The 23839-nt window shown below is 38.2% G+C and overlaps 2 protein-coding genes across 2 annotated transcripts; both read left to right on the forward strand.

Moving 5' to 3' along the window:
• The first annotated feature begins 3434 nt into the window (after positions 1-3434).
• On the forward strand, positions 3435-5571 carry LOC143854576 (metacaspase-4-like). Its single transcript, XM_077364609.1, has 2 exons — positions 3435-3868; positions 4466-5571. The coding sequence occupies exons 1-2, from the start codon at positions 3523-3525 to the stop codon at positions 5395-5397; spliced, it is 1278 nt and encodes a 425-aa protein (XP_077220724.1). The 5' UTR covers positions 3435-3522; the 3' UTR covers positions 5398-5571.
• Positions 5572-12155: 6584 nt separating this feature from the next.
• LOC143854882 (Peroxidase superfamily protein) lies at positions 12156-23531 on the forward strand. The gene is made up of 4 exons (XM_077365001.1): positions 12156-12389; positions 14378-14557; positions 21997-22159; positions 23117-23531. The coding sequence occupies exons 1-4, from the start codon at positions 12156-12158 to the stop codon at positions 23518-23520; spliced, it is 981 nt and encodes a 326-aa protein (XP_077221116.1). The 3' UTR covers positions 23521-23531.
• The last annotated feature ends 308 nt before the right edge of the window (positions 23532-23839 follow it).

Genomic DNA, 23839 nt, shown 5'->3' on the forward strand with positions numbered 1-23839 from the left:
TGTTCACCTACCATTGTTGCTGGCAAATCTTGAAACTCACTTTTTTGGAAGACAAGTGGTAGTATAAGAAAAAGTTGATGCAATACATGAATGGATGACTACACATTTTTTGATTTACTTAAATCTTTTTTTTAAGATACACAAATTGGGATGTAATACATGAAGCACATTTAATGAAAATAACATCCATTTCTTTTGTTATTTCTATCATGAGCAGAATTGTAATGCCATTAGAAGAGTTGCTATAGGCAGGGGATTTTGTAGCAAAAGGGGTTTATCAACTCTCTGGAAGGGGGTTAGTAACTCTCAAAAGTACGGTTACCAATTTTTGAATGGGCTTATCAAGTGCTTGAAAATTGACCGAGGGTTTTCAAGTCTCTAGGATTGTGGTTATCTAGTATAAAAAATGAGGTTACCAATTTCTGAATGGGGTGATCAAGTTCCTGATAATTGGCCACAGGTACTAGAGTTTTGGAAAGGGTTTTCAAGTCTCTGTGATTGGGGTTATCTAGTATCAAAAATGGGGTTACTAATTTCTGAATGGGCTTATCAAGTCCTTGAAAATTGGCTGAGGGTACTAGAGTTTTGGAAGGGAATTTTCAAGTCTTTGGGATTGGGGTTATCAAATATCAAAATGGGGTTACCAATTTCCGAATGGGCTTGTCAAGTCCCTAAAAATTGGCCGATGGTACTAGAGTTTTGGAAGGGGGTTTTTCAAGTATTTGGTATTTGGGTTATCTAGTATCAAAATGGGGTTACCGATTTACAAATGGGCTTATCAAGTCCCTTAAAATTGCCCAAGGGTACTGGAGTTTTGGAAGGGGTTTTCAAGTCTCTGGGGTTGGGGTTATCCGGTATCAAAATGGGGTTACCAAATTCCGAATTGGCTTATCAAGTCCCTTATGAACACGTTTTTACTTCCTGTTTTTTTTCACTCGTTCATTTTCACGTTTTTTTTCTTTCTACCATATAATTCATCTTCCTCATCCTCCATTGAAAGGGAGAAGGAGAAATGCAAAACCCTAAAACAAATGAAAAACAAAACCTAGATATTGAGAGAGATGGGAATGAACTCACGTTTCAAAATTTTGAGTTTTTCCGCCTCCAATGGTGGCTAAATGATGAAGAAGATGACTAGTAAGGTAAAAAAACAAAGTTGAAAATGAAAAAGTAAAAAAAAAAAAAGAAGGAAAGAAGAGGGAAGAGGGAAGAGGGAAAAGTGGAAAAGCAAAACGTGTTGCTTAAGAAAAGGGCATTTTCGTCCAGCTTTTAATGACAAGACCTCTTTTGTCCCTCTTTGATAATTTCTGAAAAGCATGGGTCCTGTTGATAATTCCACCTAATTTTTGTCCCCCATTGGTAATTGATCCAAAAAAAAAACCGACCAATATAAGGTCCAACGTGGGAGACATGTCTAATTAGAGACGTTGATTTGTGGATCATCACGGGCTGGCCCACATGGATCTAGTCCCATGACCAAGGTTTTAAATTGGGGAAGGATATCATTATTTGACGGCTTCCGTGGGAATGGTTCACTGCATGAGGATAAATTCATCAAAACGTTTTTCTTTACCTTTAAAACTTTTAAGTTTGGTTGCCAGTAAAAATTTTGTCCTAGGAAGTTTTAGTAAAATTTTGGTCCCATCCCATGTTTGGTTGCCTTTTAGCACTAGAATTTTTTTATCCCACTCTTGTAATGATTGCCTTTTCATCCCATCCCAAAATAATCCCAGGAACCAAAATAATCCCATGAACCAAAAATAAGCTTGAGAAGAATTTTTTTCTTCCCAACAATTCAAGCAACCAAACAAATTTTTTTTTCCCACCATAGTCCGGTCAACCAAGCATGGGATTTTTATTTTACCGGGATACTTCTAGGACTTTTTTTCCCCCACCAATCTCCTTGGATTTTTTTTCTCCCACATAAATCCCAGGAACCAAAAAAAACCCGGCAACGAGTTACTATTTTATCCGTCACAGAGGGAATATCATTTCCCTTTAAATTTCGATTTCCGTCACGTTTCAACCCTCACCAAAAATGAAATTTCGGCCAATTAAAAAATAATATATTATTTCATACCAAATTTTAGCCAAAATTATTGAAATTTGGAAAAAAACGCTATATAATTAAAAAAAAATGTTGAGATTTTTGGGTTGAATTTCTCAAAATTTCGGATGAAATTACAAAAATAGAAATTTTGGGTGAAATTTTGAATTTTCGGCCAAAATCCAGTATGGTATCAGGTTTAGGCAATTTCAGCAGGGCTGGCAACGGGGTGGGGTGAGGCCGGATGTTGGGGTCCCCTACCCCTTCCCCCCTGCGGAGAATTTTCCCCCTTCCCTTTCCCTCCCCACTGCGGGGATGGTGGGGAATCCCCCCTGCGGGGAATATCTAATCCCCATCCCCTCCCCTTCCCTGTCCCGCCCCATTTCAACTGTCGTTTCTTACTTTCTCACTTTACTTTGTTAAATGTTAGGTTTAAAACTAAAGATTTGCCAGGGACAATCACTTCAGGTATGTTGTGGCTTGGTTGTTGCATGTGAGAGTAGCCATACAACCTACACATGCTAAGATTTTGTCTTATTCATTTTATTAATCTGGGGACAAAGTTGGCTGCTCTCAGATTCATTTAATTGATCGATAGTCCCTAGCAGATCCCTAATTCCCAATCCCACTTGCCAAAAGGTACTGTACATGCCACACCATAGGAAGATCCAAACCGTCCATTTGATGGGCACACCATACTATGATAGGCATACGATGATTGAAAACTTCCACTTGATGGGCACACTGTAGGATTATCCAAACTGTCCATTTGATGGGCCACAACGTAAATAGGTTGTGGCCCAAAAATCATTTCCATAGGATAATCCCAAGCCTCTGATCTATAGAGGAATTGCATATTATGGTACCTTCTATAGATCGGAGGGTTGCAATCATCCTATGGAAATGATTTTTGGGCCGCAATCTATTTACGTTGTGGCCCATCAAATGGACGGTTTGGATGATCTACGGTTTGGTCTATAAAGTACTTTTAAATTGTGGCCTATCAAATGGACGGTTTGGATCATCCTATGGCGTAGTCCATACATTACTTTTTGAAAAATAATGGACTATACGAGCGTACACCATATAAAATCTCATCACTCATCAGAGAGATGTTGTCTTTATTTGAGGGAGGGAGATTTTAAAAGGATTTAATGTTGCCTTTCAGTGATGGCTCGATGGAGAGATTTTAGGGATTTCTATTTTTCTAAGGGTGATATACTAATATAATGAGGGACAATGCCCAATGGGTTACCCATCATGAAGGATTCTAGACCGTTGATAAAGCATGATGAAAGCAAGGAAACGGAGCAAACACGGAAAGTAAAAGAAGGTGGGTTTTGATAACGCCACTTCTCGTCTTTTACGCTTTTGCCGACACACTCGAGTCCATAAAGTTGATGACACCCATCCGTTACAACAAAAGCAAAGATAAGGGAAAAGACAGAGACAAAAGATCATTCCTCTGAATCTCAATGGGGAAGAAAGCTCTTCTTGTTGGTTGCAACTACCCAGGGACAAAGGCAGAGCTGAAAGGATGTATCAACGACGTTAAACGAATGTACAAATCCCTAATTGAACGGTTTGGATTCACCGAAGATGAGATCACAGTTCTGATCGACACTGATGATTCCTACACGCAGCCGACCGGAATCAATGTCCGACGGGCACTTTCCGATCTGATCCGGTCGGCCGATTCCGGAGATATTCTCTTCTTCCATTACAGCGGGCACGGGACCCGCCTCCCGGCCGAGACGGGCGAGGACGACGATACCGGTTATGATGAGTGCATTGTCCCTACTGACATGAACCTTATCACTGGTATAATTCTTCTCCTTAATTTTAATTATCTTTGTAATTAAACCTTCAAATCTCTCAAATCCTTGTGTATGAATTGAATCTCTTTCTGTTAAAGAATTTTAGGGCATTTGAAGTGTCATTTTTTCAATTTCATAGGAAATAAAGCTTAGAGGAATTCTGATCATCTACTGGTGTATACCAGATCCATATAAGGATTGAAAGAATAGAAATAAGAAAATGAAAAAAATGTTATATCAGCAGTTTCCAAATTTTCTCACTAAACCCTAAACCCTAAAGGGCAGTTTGGATACATAGATTTTATAATACAAGATTGTAAAATCCTGATTTTACAAGATAAAATCTGGATTGTAAACTCCTAGATATTAGAAGCTAAAACCTGGATTTTTATAATTCATGTATTGTAAAACCTAGATTATATAAGCTAAAAACCTGGATTTTATAATCTATGTATTGTAAACTAAGGTTCTGGCTTATAAAATTCAGGTTTTAGATTATAAAATTCATGTAATGAAATGGTCTCTTAATCCAGAATAAATTAGGAAACAAAGAACTGTAGGCAAATGCTATTACCAAGGATTTATTGTGTTGGTTTTGCAGACGATGATTTCAGGGAGTTTGTGGACAAGGTTCCGCGAGGTTGTCGGATAACGATTGTATCTGATTCATGCCACAGTGGAGGCCTCATTGATGAGGCTAAGGAGCAAATTGGGGAGAGCACGAAGAAGCAAGAGGATGATGAATCTGATTCTGGTTCTGGTTCTGGTTCTGGCTTCAAAGGCCTCTTACACCAGACTGTACGTGATGCGTTTGAGTCCCGCGGGATTCATATTCCTTTGGGAGGTCATCACCGGCGGCATCACAATGATGAGGATGAAGGGGAAGAGAGTGAGGTTAAGGACCAATATGGCAGACGAGGACACACTAAGAACCGATCTCTTCCTCTTTCGACACTGATAGAGATCTTGAAGGAGAAGACGGGAAAGGATGATATTGATGTGGGGAAGCTAAGGCCAGCATTGTTCGACATATTTGGGGACGATGCTAGTCCTAAGGTGAAGAAATTCATGAAGGTTATCATGAATAAGCTCCAAGGAGGTGACAATCAAGGAGAGGGTGGAAGTACTGGTGGATTCATGAGCATGGTTGGGAACCTGGCGCAGGAGTTTCTCAAGCAAAAGCTGGAAGAAAATGATGAGGGTTATGCGAATCCTGCTCTAAAAACAAAAGTGCATAGCAAACAAGAGGTTTATGCAGGATCAAGTAAGAGGGCACTCCCAGACATGGGAATTCTGATTAGTGGTTGCCAGACGGATCAAACGTCGGCTGATGCAAACCCTTCGGGCGGTGGTGATAATGCATATGGAGCTATGAGCAATGCGATACAGACCATCCTTGCTGAGAGCGATGGTCCCATTACCAACCAGGAGATTGTTCTGAAAGCTCGGAAGTTGCTGACAAAGCAAGGTTTCACGCAGCGTCCTGGCCTCTACTGCAGTGACAATCATGTTGATGCTCCTTTTGTATGCTAATCAACTAGTAAGATACTAATAAGAGTGAATATTGTGTGTCTTCATGTGTTTGTTTGTGTGGAATTCTTCTTTAGTTACCCGTCTGTCGTTGAACAATAAATTTGAAATAGATATGATGTTCTATTTTATTTTGAGTGAATATTGATGAGAAGAAATGGATGCTTTTGTATTGAATCTTGCTACTGTAATTTTTGCACTCGTGGTATTTGCTGAGAATGTTGGTAATTTACAATATTTAAGCCAAAATAATTGATCAAGAAAATGGTTTATAGTTTATACATGGAGACTTTGGTTGGTTTAATTGAATTTACTAGCATTACAGACTCAAGCATACTCAAAGCTGTGATTTATATGTGAAGCGGTATGGTACCTTAAAAAATTCGATCGTCCACCAACCATCGAACCAAAAGGCCTCTGTTCTTGTTCTATCTCAATCATCAATATCCAGAACCCATGATAAATCCGGCACATAAAAAACACCCATGTAATCATTCCAAAATAAAAATCCATGAAAATTCAGTCAGCTAATCTAAATAAACTTTCGTTAGCACTCCACCAAAATAGCAACTTATAGCATTAAACTTACTTTTTCATGATTGATAACTTATAGCACCTATCTGCCTCATCATTTTTAATATTGTCATAGAAATGATCATTTGTCTATAATAGAACATGTGGAGTAATTATTTCCAGAAATCACATTTGTTCATACATAAGTAACTCGCCCCTCATAAGCCTTTGAGATGAAGTTTGGGAATGTTCGATTTTGAACATAAACCATGTTGACATAAAGAAACATCACTTGTAATAGGTGTCCTTAAAATGAAAAATTACTAATATATACACGGGATCTAAGTAATAGTAACCCCTCAAAAGTTCCTGCAAATACTAACCCCAGCCCTTGAAATTAGTCCAATATGAATTCAAAGGGGAAAACAGGTAATAGTCACAAATCAGCCCCATGGTTTTCTTCAAATTGGAGAAAGTGACTTCAACTAAAAGACATTCCATAATTTCCCTACATTAAAATAAAATACTTAAAATATCCAAATGGCCAAAGCCCCAAAGTTCTTCTGTGAAAGATGTCCTTCAAGGTCCCACTAACACTATGCATGACATTGTGATGACATCACAAGGATGTCATATGCAAAGTCTAGGAACCTCTTTTCACCCATGTTTCCTCTTATCCTTCTTCCTGAATGCATTTGCCGCATAGGGTGCACAAACTATATTAATCCCCACCACAACTTGTCCTCGAGTTGATTCTTCAAACTCCATCTTCGATTCATATATTTTGTGCATATCATCCGAATGAAATCCACAACCTCTCTATGCACCGGGTAGAAGAACCATGTTGAATGTTCAATTTCTTTGTTCCATACCTGACTTCTTTGTTTGCTAATTGGGCGGTCGAAACCTTTTTTGAAATGTGTGGCATGAGCATGTCCTAAGAATGAAGAGCCTCTCTCCTTGATCCTGATCATAGTTTTAAATTTCAGATGAAATATTTCGATTTCAGCTGGCACCAAAACGAAATCCACACGGATTCGGAAAAATACCAGATTTTACCCTAAATTTCGGGATTTCGTTAACATTTTAATCGAAATATGCGAAACATGCAACTTTTTAGATTAGAAAACAAAGCAAAGTTTCAACCAAAAAACCTTCATAGAAGGTAACTCCACTTGCTGAAAGAAGAACACTGAGATTCCTTTAAGATATTTCTAAAAAAACAACAAAAAAGAAAAAGAAAAACCAGAGGTGAAGATCTTACCAAGATTTCAGCCATGATTTCGTACCGAAATGTTTCCTCATTTTACAAGATTTCGTCTGAAATTTCTTACCGAAAATAAAATGTTTCGGTTTCGCTGATTACCTTAACCAAAACCGAAACCAAAACTGAAATTTAAAACCTTGATTCTAACATTAGCTTCACCTCTTGGGGTTGACCCACTAGCTCAGTTGGTAAAGACTATGTTCTTTTACCTTGAGGTCTGGGGTTCGATCCCAGCTTACCTATCAAAAAAAAAAACATAACTTCACCTCCCTCCACAATATCATAGTGTGGATTGCAACTTCAAGCTCCTTTGGTTCCTCCTCTTGCACTTTCTTTTGTTAAAACTGCCCGCTTGAAACCTCCTCTTGCACTTTCTTTTGTTAAAATTGCCCACATTTTCAAGCCTTTCTAGAACAGTCCTTGAGAACAAAACCAGCTTCTCCACACAAACATCTCACGGAAGCAACTGGATGTTTCTGGCACTAACTATACACCTCTTACTGGCTTGTCCACGCCTGATAGTTCTACTGTGTTGATTCACCACTTTCAAACATATAATAGGAATCTTGATTGAAAATCAATCCCTAAGCTCCTGTCCTTCTCAATTGCACCTCCACTTTCACCACTAATTTGTATGCATTGGACACAGTCAATACGTGTTGCTCTGAAACCTAACCTTGAATATGCAATTAAATGCTATTGATGTAGTGTGCAACTAATTAGTCTTCAGTTCCAAATAATCACCTTGATAGAGAATAGATAAAAGTCTTCGATGTACTCCTATCTCTATGATACATATTTTTGTATTTTTGTATTTTTGAAACACAATTTGCATATAACGTTATGATAAGGAATTTAACTTGGAGTTTCTACTAATATAAATAATCTTTTATCCTTCCCCATGCAAACATGCATGACTTAAAGTTGTTTCCATCAAAGCTGATGTGCATCAATTCAGCATGAGCATCACCAACTTCACCTTATTGTTCACCATCTCCTTGTACTCAACCAATTAAGGGCCTCTTGGGTTGCCTATTGAAATCTGGGTTCTCCACCTTAATTCGAATATGTCTCCCTTGATCCTCCATGCAATTTGCCTCTTTCTAAATATATACATTTCTTTTGAGAGCCATGGATTGGAAATTATGTAACCATTCCCAATTCTACTGACTCATCATGTAGAGCACACCAGTAAAGTGGTTTCGGCCATTTTCAGAATATTGGCATCATAGTATTCCAATAAATCACATGACCCTTCTAACACACATCACCATAAACTAAAAGTCAAGGGTGATCATCTTGATTTGGTATAGAAGGTCCTAAATCTCTTCATCTCCTTGTGTTTCTCTGCCTAAAAATAACCTAACAATTTGTATTCCTGTTCTGGTAACCAAGGAAATCCAAAAATCCTGATCTTCAAGGATCAGAACATGCTCTGACACCAAATAATGAAAACAGAGGCATGCTAGGATGAAATCAAGCAAAGAAATTACTTTAATTCAGCAAGAGAATAAATTGTATGGATCTTAATGCAAAGTTTGAAGCCCATTAGGCCCAAGAGCAAGAGAAAAAATATTGAAGGTGAAACATGGGTTTTCATTAACATTAGCAATACATGCTGACGATAGCAGAGGGCTTACCTATACCCATCTGCAATCAATTTCAGGATACCTTTCCATTTTCATTTTCTGTTGTGATTTTGTTTTTTTGAAAATTAACACTTTCATTCCATAGCAAAAGAGGGAACAAGATGTCCCCAACTCGTACAATCAGGCCTCAATAATAGGCCAGCAGTACACAGGAATGAGATAAACACACACCTACAGAAACCTCGACGGATTCTCAACATTAACAGTAACAGATTGAAGATCATCATTTCTCAGTAAGCCATCTGCCATAGAGTTAGCAGATCTTCTCCTATGCACAATTTGGGGATGAAGAAAGAGAACCAAGTACCGGATCTCATCAAGTATATTGTGAAGCCGCCAAGGGCCTCTGGTTCGATTAGAAGCCCATGCAATGGGCATTAAATGAATCACCTTCAACAATCAGAGGCCCCAAATTATGCGAATGAAACCATTTGAGTCCAAAAAGTAAGGGTCTGTCTGTGATGAAGGAGGGTCGTCTGTCTGTGAGAAGTTGTGGTTTAGGTGATATTCAAGAAGGGTCTGTCTGTGAGAAGTTAATTTAATTTTAGGAGTTTGATTGAACTAAAACATCTTAAAGGCGTCCTAAATTCAAATAAGATAGCTAAACTTCCTAAAATGTTCATTTGACCAAAGTCCGCTACGAACAATGTTGATATAAAAGCATGAGGTCATGGGGACTCCTCTTCACCTTGTCTGTGAAAGACTTTCGGATAGGATCTCAATGAGTGTCTGCTAGGAACAAACCTAACATCCTTATAAATTTATTCAACATTGCATGTCTGCTGCTATTAGTTCTTGTCATTTTCTGTTATAACTCGATAGGCTGAACTTTAACATCGGAATCTATGATGAAAAAGTTGTAAATTTTGTAGTGGAAAGATATCCCATATCTTAGGTTTCAATTATCCTTGCTCATATCAACAAAAGCATATCAGATCCTTGTCCTCTTATCTTAGGACCTTAGGGTTTAGGGATCCCTGTACTTGATTTCTCATCATATCGGATACATGTACATGTATCCAAGTAATACAGATACATGTAATGGACTAACTGAATGTGATAAAAGATAAGTTAAAAACTAGGTTTAATTTGATGGAATTGTTCACAGATTTCTAGCATTGACACTGCGAAAAATTGGATGCGGCTTTGCCTGGAAGAATTGTCAAAGCTTACTCGAATGAGTTTTTCAAGACAAAGGCAACCTGAAAATCCCATCAGTAATTCCCGCAAGAGTACTCCCATCCTTGAAACAATGGAACCTATTGTTACTCCTCGTGACTCTGTTGTTTCTTTCCTTCCAGCCCAGCTAGAGAATGGCAACAAAGAAAAGACTCCGTAATATGTTACCACGGTGAGACCAAGGGGGCAAAAACCCACGACTGTGCAAGGCTGGCAATGTGACCAGGGAGAACCCAAGAGACAACGAAGAGATCAAATATAGAGTACTAGAGCTCACAAGTGTAGCTACAATGAACGAGATATACTCCACAACGGAAGGACATAAAGGACAATAATTGACATAAAGCAAATTGATTGACGATGAAGCCACAAGTCGATGATGAGAATTTTGTTGAGGCAAGCAGTTCAACAGAACACAACTATATGCAGCGGGGCATGGATACTCCAAACAAACCTAGCAGGCGAAGGGGGAGACTTGGATGACTAGAATTTTGAAAAATGATCTAACCATGATGGAGTCAACATGACACCGTTTCCAAATTCTTTTAATATAGGCCAAGGAGGCAACACTGTTTATTTTCCTATCAAAGAAGTTTCTATGAAAACCCATGTTCCAATCCACTTCCCATATGGTTTAATGTATGCTGTCTGCTGCCCTACTCTCTTTAGGTAAAGCCATACTAAAGAGCATAGGGAAATTCTCATTTAGAGTTCAAGTTCCACACAGATATCTAGATAGAATCTAGGGAAAATTACAGTTACACCCCCTCAAATTTCTAACACATTCAACTATAATCTTGACTTTTAAAAGTCACCAACTACACCCCCGAGGTAGTGAGGTTTCAATTTGTATAAGGTAGACCCCCTCTTTTGAAACACTATCAATGCTAATGAAGGCCCCATACTCCCCTCCAAACCTCATACCCAAATCCAAACACTACGAAAAACACAGTGGGCCCACATTGTTTAGATGATCCAAAGCATTCATTTGATGGACCCCGACATAGATAGGGTGTGCCCAAAAAAACAGCTCCATAGGATCACCCTAACCCTTTGATTTGTGGACGGACCGTTATCCATCCGATGGTTCCATGCCTCTGAAGCTGGATCCATATTTTGCGTCCATAGTGATTATCCAAGTCTTCTTGTGCATGATAAATAATACCAATTCTTGTGCATGGTAAATAATGCCAATTCTTGTGCAGGATCAAAACCAGTAAAAGTCTAACAAAAGTGTATATTGGGTGTAGACCCTTCTTTCCTTCCTATGAAATATTTGGGCCTCCCTTTGAAAGAGGAAGATCTTGTTGTTGATGAATCTTTTAGAAAGGCAAAAAGTCAGTTTTCATATTAAAATACTAACAGATCTTAGCAGCCACAAATTGGATTAGGTAATCTAAAGCATTGAGCCTAGGATTGAGATATGCCAGGGAGATATCTCTCTCCTGATGTATTTAACTCTCCTAAAAGCTTATTTATCTAATACTTCTGCAAAGTGTATTGTTTCTTAGGATTCCATCCTCAATGATAGAAAAGATTGAGGCCCAGTTCGTTTCAGAGTGTGACAACCGATTGTGGGCCCCAAACCGATTATTGGACTCAGAATTAAAACTAATCTTTGTGTCCAATAATCATTATTCTCCGATTTTTATTCCCATCCCATGCTCTCCTCAATCATCCCTTTTTCAAATCTCTCCGTCTGTGCCCCTCTCTTACACGGGTAAACAAATATTCCACGGAATTCTTTTCACTCGTTTGCCAATGCCCCTGATTAATATAGTCCTAGTGATTTTCCACTGCTACATGTCTACGTGACATTCTAAACGATCAACGGTCCTGATCATGCCAATATCTTTCAATGGGTCGAGTGGGCAATCCTAGAAGTCTAGAACATCATGCTAAAATAAACAGAACTAGGCCTACAAAAGAGTGGGTTAGACGTGCTTCCTCTTCATATATCATACAATAAAACTCCTTAGAAAATTGAATAGAACATGTTAGCATGTCTTTTGCCGTTTAGGGGTGCTTCCCACGTTCTTCTATTCTTTCTCTACGTTTCGAAGTCTTTAAAGTACATATAAAATAGACACTTACAACATACGAGCCCATTACTACAACATCTATTCTTCTTCTTCTTCTTTTGAGCTTTCAAAATGAGTTCTTTTCTGGCCTTTCTTCCTATTCTTCTTCTTCTCTTCCCTCTTAGGGCTCTAAGTCATTCGCCGAAGATCTTCCCGGCAGAAGATTACTTGTCTTTTAGTTACTACGCAGAGCGTTGCCCAAATCTCGAGGCTATCGTTAACAAGAAAGTGGATGCTTGGATAAACAAGGATTACACCCTTGCAGCCAGCTTGATTAGACTGCACTTCCATGACTGTGTTGTTCGGGTAAGTAAATTTCTCATCCAATGGTCGGATTATCACTGATTCAACTGGTCCCACCGTTGCAAGTTAGGGTGACACACTAGACACCTTCCGTCACTTATCCAATGAACACATAACACATGACTAGTTGAGGTGCATTGTGCCACAATGTCATTTTTTAAGCCACACGAGATCCAATGCAATGCCTATCAAGTGAACGGTTCAGATCAATCATTGGCGGGACCTACCATGCCTTAGCGGCACACGCTCATTGTATTACAAAAGTTCGTGTCCAACACAACCACTTCGCTGGATCATGTAGTCTCAGAGAAAAAAAAAAGAAAAAAGAGAGGACGAATGCATCCAATATGGCACATTAGTACGTATACATGTGTCAGAATTCGAAACGACAAATGTCATATGTGGCAAACTTCTAATAGAAAAGGGGAAATGTTATCTGCACTACTGTATTCGCATGAGGACACTCCTCACTTTATTAAAAGTACGGTATGGACCACACCATAGGATGATCCAAACCGTCCATTAGATGGGCCGTAGTCTAAATCCTAACCCTCTAACGTTCAGATCGGAGGGTTAAGATCAACCTATGGAAATGATTTTTGGGGCACAACCTATTTAGGCTGTGCCCCATCTAATGGTCGGTTTGAATCATCTTATGGTGCGGACCATCCCGTACTTTTAATAAAGTGAGGAGTACCCTTATCAAAATACAGTAGTGCTGATAACATTTCCCTAGAAAAAATCGTAGATTTGTCAAAACATTTTAATCAATTCCCTACCTTTTTTTTTTACAAAGTAATGTATTTATAAGTTACAACTAGTAATATATATTGAAAATTTTAATAGCTTAAATGATTATAATTTTTATTTGAGAGAGCGGTTTCCACACACAAGTGTAGATAAGTTATCTACACTAGCTTAAAATACAGTGGGGACCTACATTGTTTGGGTGATCCAAACCATTCATTTGATGGGCCCTCACATAGATAGGGTTTGCCCAAAAAATCCGCTTCATAGGATCATCCTAACCCTTCGAACCGTGGAGGCAAAATACGGACAGATTAGTGAAGGTTTATACACGTCCATTTTACCTCCACAAATTGTAGGGTTAGGATGATTCTATGGAGCTGATTTTTTGTAAACACCCTATCTATGTGAGGGCCAATCAAATGAATGGTTTGGATCACCCAAACAATATGCCCTCCACTGTATTTTAAGCTGGTGTGTAGATAACTTATCTACACTTGTGTGTAGAAACCGTTTTCTCTTTTTATTCATAGTTAAAAAATTTACTATTAGAATGGATAAAACTTGGTGAATGTTATCAGCACTACTGTATTTTGATGATCGCACTCCTCACTTTATTAAAAGTATGGTATGGTCCGCACCATAGGATGATCCAAACCATCCATTAGATTGGCCACACCCTTAATAGGTTGTGCCTCAAAAATTATTTCCATAGTTTGATCCTAACCCTCCAATCTGTACATTGACTCAATGATCCTAACTCTTTATAGATCGGACGCTTAGGATCAACCTATGGAAGTGATTTTTGGGGCACAACCTATTTATGGTGTGGCCCATCTAATGGACGGTTTGGATCATCCTACGGTGCGGGCCATACCGTACTTTTAATAAAGTGAGGAGTGCAATCATCAAAATATAGTAGTGCTGATACCATTTCGCTAAAACTTACCATAATTATAAAATTCTCTATTAGATTTCAAAAACAAAAAAGATAAAAGAGAACTAAATGTCTGGCAGTGAATCCTAAAATATTGGAATCCAAAACGTGTCCGATGCAAATAGTAGTTCGCATGTAAAAAAAAAAAAAAAAAAAAAACCGTGTAACGTAGGCATGTTAAAAAATACATACCCAAGTGACAACGAACCCATTTTATTTGATACACACACCCCTCCCTTTGCTTCAAAACTCTCTGATTTTGGTTGTTTCATCTCCATGATACTAATGTTCTTGCGTTTGAATGCAGGGCTGCGATGCTTCAATTCTATTAAACCATACTGGAAGCGAAAGGAATGCCAATGTGAGCAAGACATTGAGAGGTTTTCAAGTGATAGACGACATCAAAGCAGAAGTTGAGAAGGAGTGCCCAAATACGGTCTCCTGTGCAGATATTCTCACCACTGCTGCTAGAGATGCCACCATTAAGGTTGGTCCTTTTTTGGGACTATTTTCATTTTCTCTTCCCTTCTTGCTACCATGACCAAAATCCTTCCACGTCTTATCATAGCATGAACCACTTGTACTCGATAAGTGATCTGGACTGTCCATTGCTCCACCGTGGAAGGGTCGTCATGCGAAAAAATATCGATCAGATGATCCTAACGGTTCGATCGATGACATGCTAAGATGCATAGATTCTTATTATTTTTCAATTCTCTTTTCACAAGTTGCTGGTTGGTCAGATGGGATTGAACAATGAGAACAATTTCTGGCTTTTTATCAACTAAGTTGGGCCCGTAGGATGGATGGTGTAGATCGATAATCCCGAGCTCCCACTTATTCAATCCACCTTGTTCACGCCTCAACATAATTTCAAATTTGTTGGGCACTGTGATTTCATAAATAAGGAACACACCTAGTGCCAAATACTCATAAAACCGAATAAATTGGCTTTTTGTGAAACAGAACAATGTAGTCTAGGGACAACCCAATTTGAGAGCGGGTGAGGGCAAACGATTAATCAAGAAAATTGATGAGAAATGATAAATGCGCCCCTTTTCATTACTTGAGACACCCAGCTAGAGTGTATGTATGACTGCAAAGGGGCTGATGTCCTTCACATTTCAAGGAATGAAATGATCTGATGGCAACGTACAATGCAGCTGGGTGTCCCAAGTGATGAAAAGGAGGGCATTTATCATTTCCCAAATTGATGTAGAGAAGGGCTCAACCCAGAAATATTTGGGTATAGCACAATAAGCAGAGGTCCGTTTGGTTGCAAGTGAAAAAAAATTCCATTGCATTTTTGTGGAAAAAAGGAGGAGACAAGGGAGAGGACAAGCATTTATTAAACAAGGGTGTCATTATGAGTGGAGAGAGAGAGAGAGAGAGAGAGAGAGAGAGAGAGAGAGAGAGAGAGAGAGAGTACCATTCCCTAGAAAATTACATGGGAGACTTTCAAGGTAATGCTGATGTCACTTCCCTTTTTGTTTTTTACTAGCAACCAAACGAAGCAAAATTAAGGGAAATGATTTCATCACAACTATGTTTTGATACATGCGCTCATGTATGTCTTTTAGCATATAATTGTCACGTAAGTGCTTCTTGGGAACCGTAAAAACCCTTTTACAGCTCTTTAAATACTAAAAGACAAGAAACATGAGCGTCTTGTATCAAAACATGGTTGTGTTGAAATCATTTCCCTTTTTCAAATTTACTAGGGCATGCCATCATGCCTTAAAACGGAAATCTCCCCAGTCTTTACTCATTTTTTTTTCCAAAAGTGTCTCCCAAATCCCATTCTTCTCCCTAAAATCCTTCCCTAAATGACTGAATAAATTCAAAATCTTAAATTTGGCCCCTATATTTCTCATTCCCACGAAAAAAATCCCAACCAATCTCTCTTCTTTCTTAGTTTACAAACGATTTTTCTTTCCCAAAACTACCCAAATCCGATTTTCAAAAATCCTCAACAAAACAAATACCCTCATTTCTACATTTATTTACAGCCCTATCCATCACCTTTTAAGTATGATAACACCTCCAAAGTTCTTCAAATTTACTAGGGCATGCCATCATGCCCTAAAGCGGAAATCTCCCCATTCTTTGCTCATTTTTTTCCAAAAGGGGCTCCCAAATCCCATTCTTCTCCCTCAAATCCTGCCCTAAATGACCGAATAAATTAAAAAACTTAAATCTTGCCCCTAGATCTCTCATTCCCACAAAAAATCCCAACCAATCTCAATTCTTTCTTAGTTTACAAACGATATTTCTTTCCAAAAACTACCCAAATCCGATTTTCAAAAACCCTAAAATCCTCTTGATTGATCGTCTCCAACGGATTTTCTTTTGCCCATTTTCTCTCAATAAAAATCCCTCAAGGATCCTCACCTTAAACAACATTCTCGCACGTGAATACCACAAGTAACAACTTTCTCTCACTCTTTCAAGTATTTCTCCACTTTCCCCTTTTTTGTCTTCATTTCTTTTATTTGCAACAATCGGGGCTGCAGCCAGGTCGCCATCTTCATAGTTTTCAAACAGGGTCGCAATGAACCACCCAAATCTCCTTTCTTACTCACCTCCAACACACACACATTCATGTGTGGTGATTTCATTTTGATTTACTCATACTAATCTGTGATTGTTTATACTAATTTAACACCTCTTACGAGGGATGCAAGTTTGGCCCTGTCAGCCTTGACCTGTCCTGACCCGCCCTGAGCCTGAACAGGGTCTGGGTTGGATTTTCCAACCCTGAGACAGGTCAGGGTTCATTTTTTAGGCCCTGACTCAGGGTCGGGTCGGGTTCTTGGTTAATGACTCGGGTCACCCTGACTCGGCTCGGCTCGACCCGACCCTAAGTTTTCTATTATAGAATCGAATCATCTGTGCATGTTTTTTTTGCTAATGTTTTCTATTATCTTGGATTGATGTTTCTTTAGATTATTATTATTAATTGTCTCTGCTGCCCGTCATGTTGTTGAATTCATATTGTCTTATTTGTCCCCTTTCTCTGTTTATTGATCATTTTGTTCTATATGATATGTGGTTGCTATATTTTTGGCACTCTTAACTGGTATTTGCACTAGGGTCAATCAGGGCCAGCCCTGCCCAATCAGAGCGGGCTAGGGCCGCGCTGAGCCTTGTAGGGCGGGCAATGGGTTGACGTTTTTTGGCCCTGACTGAGGGTCAGAGCCGAGATAATGGGATCCAGGGTTGGGCTAGGGTTTTGAAAAACCCGACCCATCCCGACCCTGTTGCAGCCCTACCTCTTACAATATATTTTAAAGATTGTATGTATATCTGCATGTATTGATTTTATCATCTTGCTTGAGTATTGTTAAGACTGATCTGTTACTGCATAAGTCATTTTATGAATTCCATTCAAGCGTGTGATTGTTCACTTTTGGTAGAATTTGTTTTGATTTCATTTTATAAGCATTTGGCTGTGCAATTAAACTCATAGTCATGCTAACCCCTTATTTTGAAATACTATTGTGAATTCCATTCAAGCTCAATGTGTGATTGTTCACTTTTGGTAGAATTCGTTTTGATTTCATTTTATAAGGATTTGGCTGTGCAATTAAACTCTTATTCATGCTAACCCCTTATTTTGAAATACACTGCTTACTGAAAGAACAGTCCCTATAGGGACCTTTCTTAACTAACCTACTGAGTTGATTGAGCTTAACCTCTTATTTATAAATAATTGAAACTACTGTGTCTACACTTCCACACTGGATAGTATTTTATCTAAAATTTATTACTTACATCCAAATTGCATAAGCCCATTAACTTGGATACTTGATCATTTATTATTTTGATTCTAGATTCATGCCAATTAATTGATATAAGCCTTTAATTTGTAATAATTTACACTATTTAGCTTTCTAAGTTTCACAGCTTACAATACAATTTAATTTGATTTCGTTTAGAACTATTTTACAGATTTATATGAAATTATTGATTGACTTAGTGTTTGAATGCAGAATATTTATTTAATTTCCTAAGTAATTATCCAGATTTGAGACCTTACTAAAGAGTCGATCTGCATCTTGGAACCAATTGACCCATTAGACTAGTAGCTGGCCACTTGATTCAAATTTAAATTTCGAGCTTACCTCCGGCCTGTTATTGATTTCAAAATTCAAACTTGCAAACTTTTACTAGTTTTCATTTGGCACGTCCGAGATATCCCACATTCGCCTATTTATTCATATCCATACACTAAGAACCTAAGATATTTAATCCATTAACATAGACCCACTTATAAAAGCATTAATAATACCATGTCTGGACACTTTGGTTTGCCTGAAATCGCTACTGATACCATGTCTGGACACTTTGGTTTGCCTGAAATCGCTACTGATACCCACCCTCTTAACACTACAACACAACACACACCCATGGTCAGTATCAATGAATCTCCACAAACAACTGTAGAACACACCTAGAGGCTATCGCAGCCTTAAACCACAAACTCGCAGCCCTTGCAGCCAACAATATTGAACTTTGTATTCAACTTAACAATAATAGTCGTTACTACCCGCAATCATATCAAACTCAACCATATACCACCAATCTCTTCTCCCTCTCTAAACCTTATTACAAAACCAAACATAGATCCCCCTATGCAACCTTCACATGATAACCTAAAACAAACCATTCAAAATATTATTGTGGAACAACTAGATAGCCAAGACAACCACTCAATCTCTCTATAAGACCTTTGCTCACTCCCACCAAACTTTGTCATTACCCAATTCACACTTTATAATGGAACTGGGAACCCCCGTGCACAGATAAAATCATTCATTATTAAATGTGTTAATTACATCCAAAACTATGCCCTCCTAATGCAACTTTTCCCTTCGAGCCTCACCGGCCTAGCATTTACATGGTTCTCATAACTTCCTGGAGAATCGGTACTTCCTTCAATTATCGCATGCTTTTATCGAGCACTTTTCCTATAACTTAGACACAGAAATAACCTTAGATGACCTTTCCAACATTAAACAGAACTCGACGAAACCTTTACGCAGTTTTACAACCGATAGAGGACCTTAGCTAGTCAACTACCAGGACACCACCCTGAGCCTTTCCTCGTCTCTACATTTCTTCGTGCCCTTGCACCATAAATGAGATTTCAATTATCAAATTTATGTCTCACCTCATTTAACAAAGTAAGCCAACACTGTATTACATACAACACGCCTTTGAGGCTAATGAAACTTTCCCATATTGCAATACAACGCGCCTTTGAGGCTACTGAAACTTTCCCATTTCGATCACTTCTCCAATCAACTACACGTTCTCACATAGGCTCTCAATTAAACTCCGTACATAACACCAATCAACACTTTTGCTATAAACCAACTCACACACATAAAGAAAGTGCACAACAACCAATCAAACTATTTGATTTTGAATATTGCCAATTTCATAAAACACCCGAACACCCAGTCAGAAACTGAAATGCATTTAAATAGACATAATCAACAAGAACTCCTTATCAATAGATCAATAGACACAATCAGAATTAGACACACAATCAACCTCAGTTAACACATTAAGAATCTACCACTTAGATACACATTAACCCTCATTTCATTATTCACAGTCACAACCCTCCTTTACTTCTCACCCTTCTCTCACACAAACCATGCAAGCTACTCACACACAAACTAATAAAATTTCCCTCCTTCATCTACTCCAATCCTCCTCATCCCATAGGTTAACTTTCAATAACATGCTCTCAAATACCTTCGTTTCACATATTATCACACCATCTAATTTAAAACATATTACACATTTTCTTTAAATTCTCCTTTTACCCCTGCAATTAACAACATCCAAGTTGTGTTGAAACCACAAATACATATTCATGTTCCCAAATCTACCCACTCACCATATATTCTACAAACTACTATTAAACACGATCATAAACTAAGACAAAATCAGAAAGCACATCAATCACACATGTTATCTACTCACTCGAAACACTCACGAAAACGTCTTCCATCCACCTTCACGCAAACTTCAAAATGAATCTTTCTCCCGGGATCAACTCTTTATCTCTTAAAGCTACCTCTCAACATACTCACACAAATCAATGGATACCAATACGATTTGGCTACAACTACACTTCCACGGGCTACCCCCTTCCATATATTTTACCTCCGTCTTATTGGTCTCGTTTTTCATTTCCACCATCTCATATTTCCTATCTATTTTTGTTTCCACAATTCCCCTTTCACTCACTATATACACATGCCATATCACATGAGCCATCCCATGCTCATTCATTACATTCATAGCAGTATATTTTATGTCATTTACTATTCACGTTATCTATATCTGGGGCACATTCTATCTACTTTGCTTGTTATATTTTTCTTACTTACAAACTAGACTATTTACATTGCTTGCATTCTACTGTAATTATGCACTATCACGTTGCCTTCGGTTACGGTTAGGCACGACCTTAACTGTCTTGTTGCCTCGATTATCATGTTCTATAAAATCTTGCATTTTGTATCACATACTTCATTTTATCACATATCAACTAGGGCAACCCACTATACACGAGAGCGCCATGCTCCTCACTCTGCTACCACATTACAAGATTCATTTTCTTCACCTTAGTAATTTTGTTTTCATCTGCATTTGTTCTAAAATTGCATCTATTGCATTTACGGCGAGTTGGATAACTGGAGTTAGCTTTGTAGCTACTCTCACATATCTCGCTTTCCATATCAAGATGAAGGCTATACAGATGTCCATGTACGCTGCTGCTCCAAGTTTTATTTTTTCCTACTTTCTTATTTCTCCTCCTTTATGTTCTACAACACTTTTCTCCTTCGCACTTATCTTCTTGGCTACCCCATGTCTTCATATGGGGCAACCAAGAGGAGCAACGCATAGGCGTTCACTTTTGATCTAAATTCAAAATCTTAAATCTTGCCCTTAGATCTCCCACAAAAAAAATCCCAACCAATTTCTCTTCTTTCTTAGTTTACAAACGTTTTTCTTTCCAAAAACCACCCAAATACGATTTTCAAAAACCCTAAAATCCTCTTGATTGATCCTCTCCAACAGGTTTTTTCCTCCCATTTTTCCTCTATAAAAACTTCTCAAGGATCCTCACCTTAAACAACATTCTCACACAAGAATACCACAAGTAACAAGCTTTCTCACTCTTTCAAGTATTTCTCCACCTTTCCCTTTTTTTCTCTTCATTTTTGCTATCCTACGAAGTGCTGCAGGCGGGTCGCCATCTTCATAACTTTCAAACAAGGTCACAACGACCCACCCAAATCTCATCTCTTACTAGCCTCCAACACACGCACAGTTCGACGGTCGTCTCTATAGACAGGGAAGGCTTGAACCTTTGATTTTTTTATGCTCTTATTTGTGATTTGCTTGTAATATTAATCCCTTGTATTGCTTATGATTCATGCGTGCTGATTTCATTCTGATTTACTCATACTAATCTGGGATTGTTTATACTAATTTAGCACCTTTTACACTACATTTTACTGATTGTACGTATGTTTGCATGTATTGATTTTATCATCTTGCTCGGGTTCTGTTAAGACCGATATGTTACAACATAAGTCATTTTGCGGATTCCATTCAAGCTCACTGTGTTGACTGTTCACTTTTAGTAGAATTTGTTGTGATTTCATTTTATAACGATTGGGCTGTGCAATTAAGCTCATATTCCTGCTAAACCCTTTATTTTGAAATACATTGCTTACTGAAAGAACAATCCCTTTAGGGACCTTTCTTAACTAACCTACTGAGTTCATTGAGCTTACCCTCTTATTTATAACTAATTATTTAAACTAGTCTGTCTGCACTTACACATTGGATTGTATTTTATGTGAAATTTATTACTTGAATCCAAACTGCCATGAACAGGTTGGAGGTCCTTTCTGGGAGGTCCTATTTGGGAGGAGAGATGGTTTAGTATCCATTGCAAAAGAAGCCGACGTTGCTCCGACAGGCCACGAAAACATTACTTCGCTCATCGAATTATTCCAATCTATGGGTCTGAATCCACTTGATTTGGTTATACTCTCAGGTAACAACCATTCAAACCCATTAAAACATTCAGAGCTTCTTCCCATACCTAAAAAATTATTTGCATTTAATCTTGTATGCAGATCGTTTTGAACTTAAATATGATTATCTGCAAATAATGGTACTAATAGTTTCAGAAATATATGATATATGAAATGACTTCCAAATAGCCCTTAATGTCCCATTTGCAAATAAATTAAATTGAAATAATTTTTTTAACCCTGAATTTATCTAAGGACCCGAGCTGAAACCTTCAATTTTATTAATAAAAGAAGAATGAATACAGGAGGACAACATATGGGATGTTTGGAATTCCTAACATGTCACACCTAATTGCACATCTTGTAGATTTAATAGTCTTATATTTTAATACATTTCTCTAATCCCCCCTTGTTCAACTGATGCGTGTGGTCTACCGAGTGCCTGCGTGCATCCCTAGGGACTAGTCCCGCCCCACGAAGTGGGGTGGGGATACCCTATGGCATCAAAAAAAAAGAAAAAAGGATGCACTTCATAGGACGATAAAAACCATTCCTTTGTTAGGCCACTATGTAAATAAGCTGTACCTCATAAATCATCTCCACAGGATGAAATAAGCTGTACCCCATAAATCATCTCGACAGAATGATCATAACCCTCCGAACTGTAGAGGGACTGCACATTATAGAAACTTCTATAGATACTAGGGTTAGGATCATCCTATGGAGATGATTTACGGGCATAAAACCAATTTTCGTTGTGGCCCAACAAATGAACGGGTTGGATCATCCTATGGAGTTGGCAATTGTACTTTTTGAAAAATACTCTTCACGCTCACAAACCTCATAACAAATTTCAATATTTTGTGGCCTCCAAAGAGACCCTTATACTGTTCTTCTGGGTGGAATCAAAATGAACCTTTCATGCTTATATTTTAATACATTTCTCTACTGTTTATTCACTACACCATGATTTTCAGGGTCCCACACCATTGGAAGAAGTACCTGTGGTGCAATACACTATAGGATCTATAATTTCAATGGAACCGGCAAGCCGGATCCCACCATTGATCCAAAATATCTCAACTTCTTGAGGAGGAAATGCAGATGGGCATCTGAATATGCTGAACTAGATGCCACTACACCGAGGATCTTTGATTCAATATACTATACAAATCTACAGAAGAAGATGGGATTGTTTTCTACTGATCAATTGCTTGACTCTGATCCAAGGACTACACCTCTTGTTAGTGCATTGGCCACTCAGCCTATGCTCTTTTATCAGCAGTTTGCAGTGTCAATGGTGAAGCTAGGAAACACTAAAGTCCTCACAGGAAAGAATGAGGGTGAGATCAGAACCAATTGCAATTTTGTGAATCATTGAGGTCTCTTCTGGTGCGCATCTTGTTCTTTGACTTGTTTTTTTTTTTTTTTTCAAATAAAGTCATGCCTGTAATTGTACAAGGATGACAACTGAGATAAGCATTATTTATGATTTTTAGTCCTTATCTAGGTGAAGATTATTTTTGGATTATAATATAAAATGAGAGAACTTGGAGAACTCAATGTGCTAGTGCATGCAATTTTTCTTGAGAGAGAGAGAGAGAGAGAGAGAGAGAGAGAGAGAGAGAGAGAGAGAGAGAGAGGAATGATACTATAGTACTACTTTTATTTGTCATATTCCCTTGCTTCCTATGTTATTT

The sequence above is a fragment of the Tasmannia lanceolata genome, unplaced genomic scaffold (genome assembly GCF_043159265.1).
Source record: "Tasmannia lanceolata isolate RefF3 unplaced genomic scaffold, GAP_Taslan_0.1 ptg000020l, whole genome shotgun sequence".
Taxonomy (NCBI): Eukaryota; Viridiplantae; Streptophyta; class Magnoliopsida; order Canellales; family Winteraceae; genus Tasmannia; species Tasmannia lanceolata.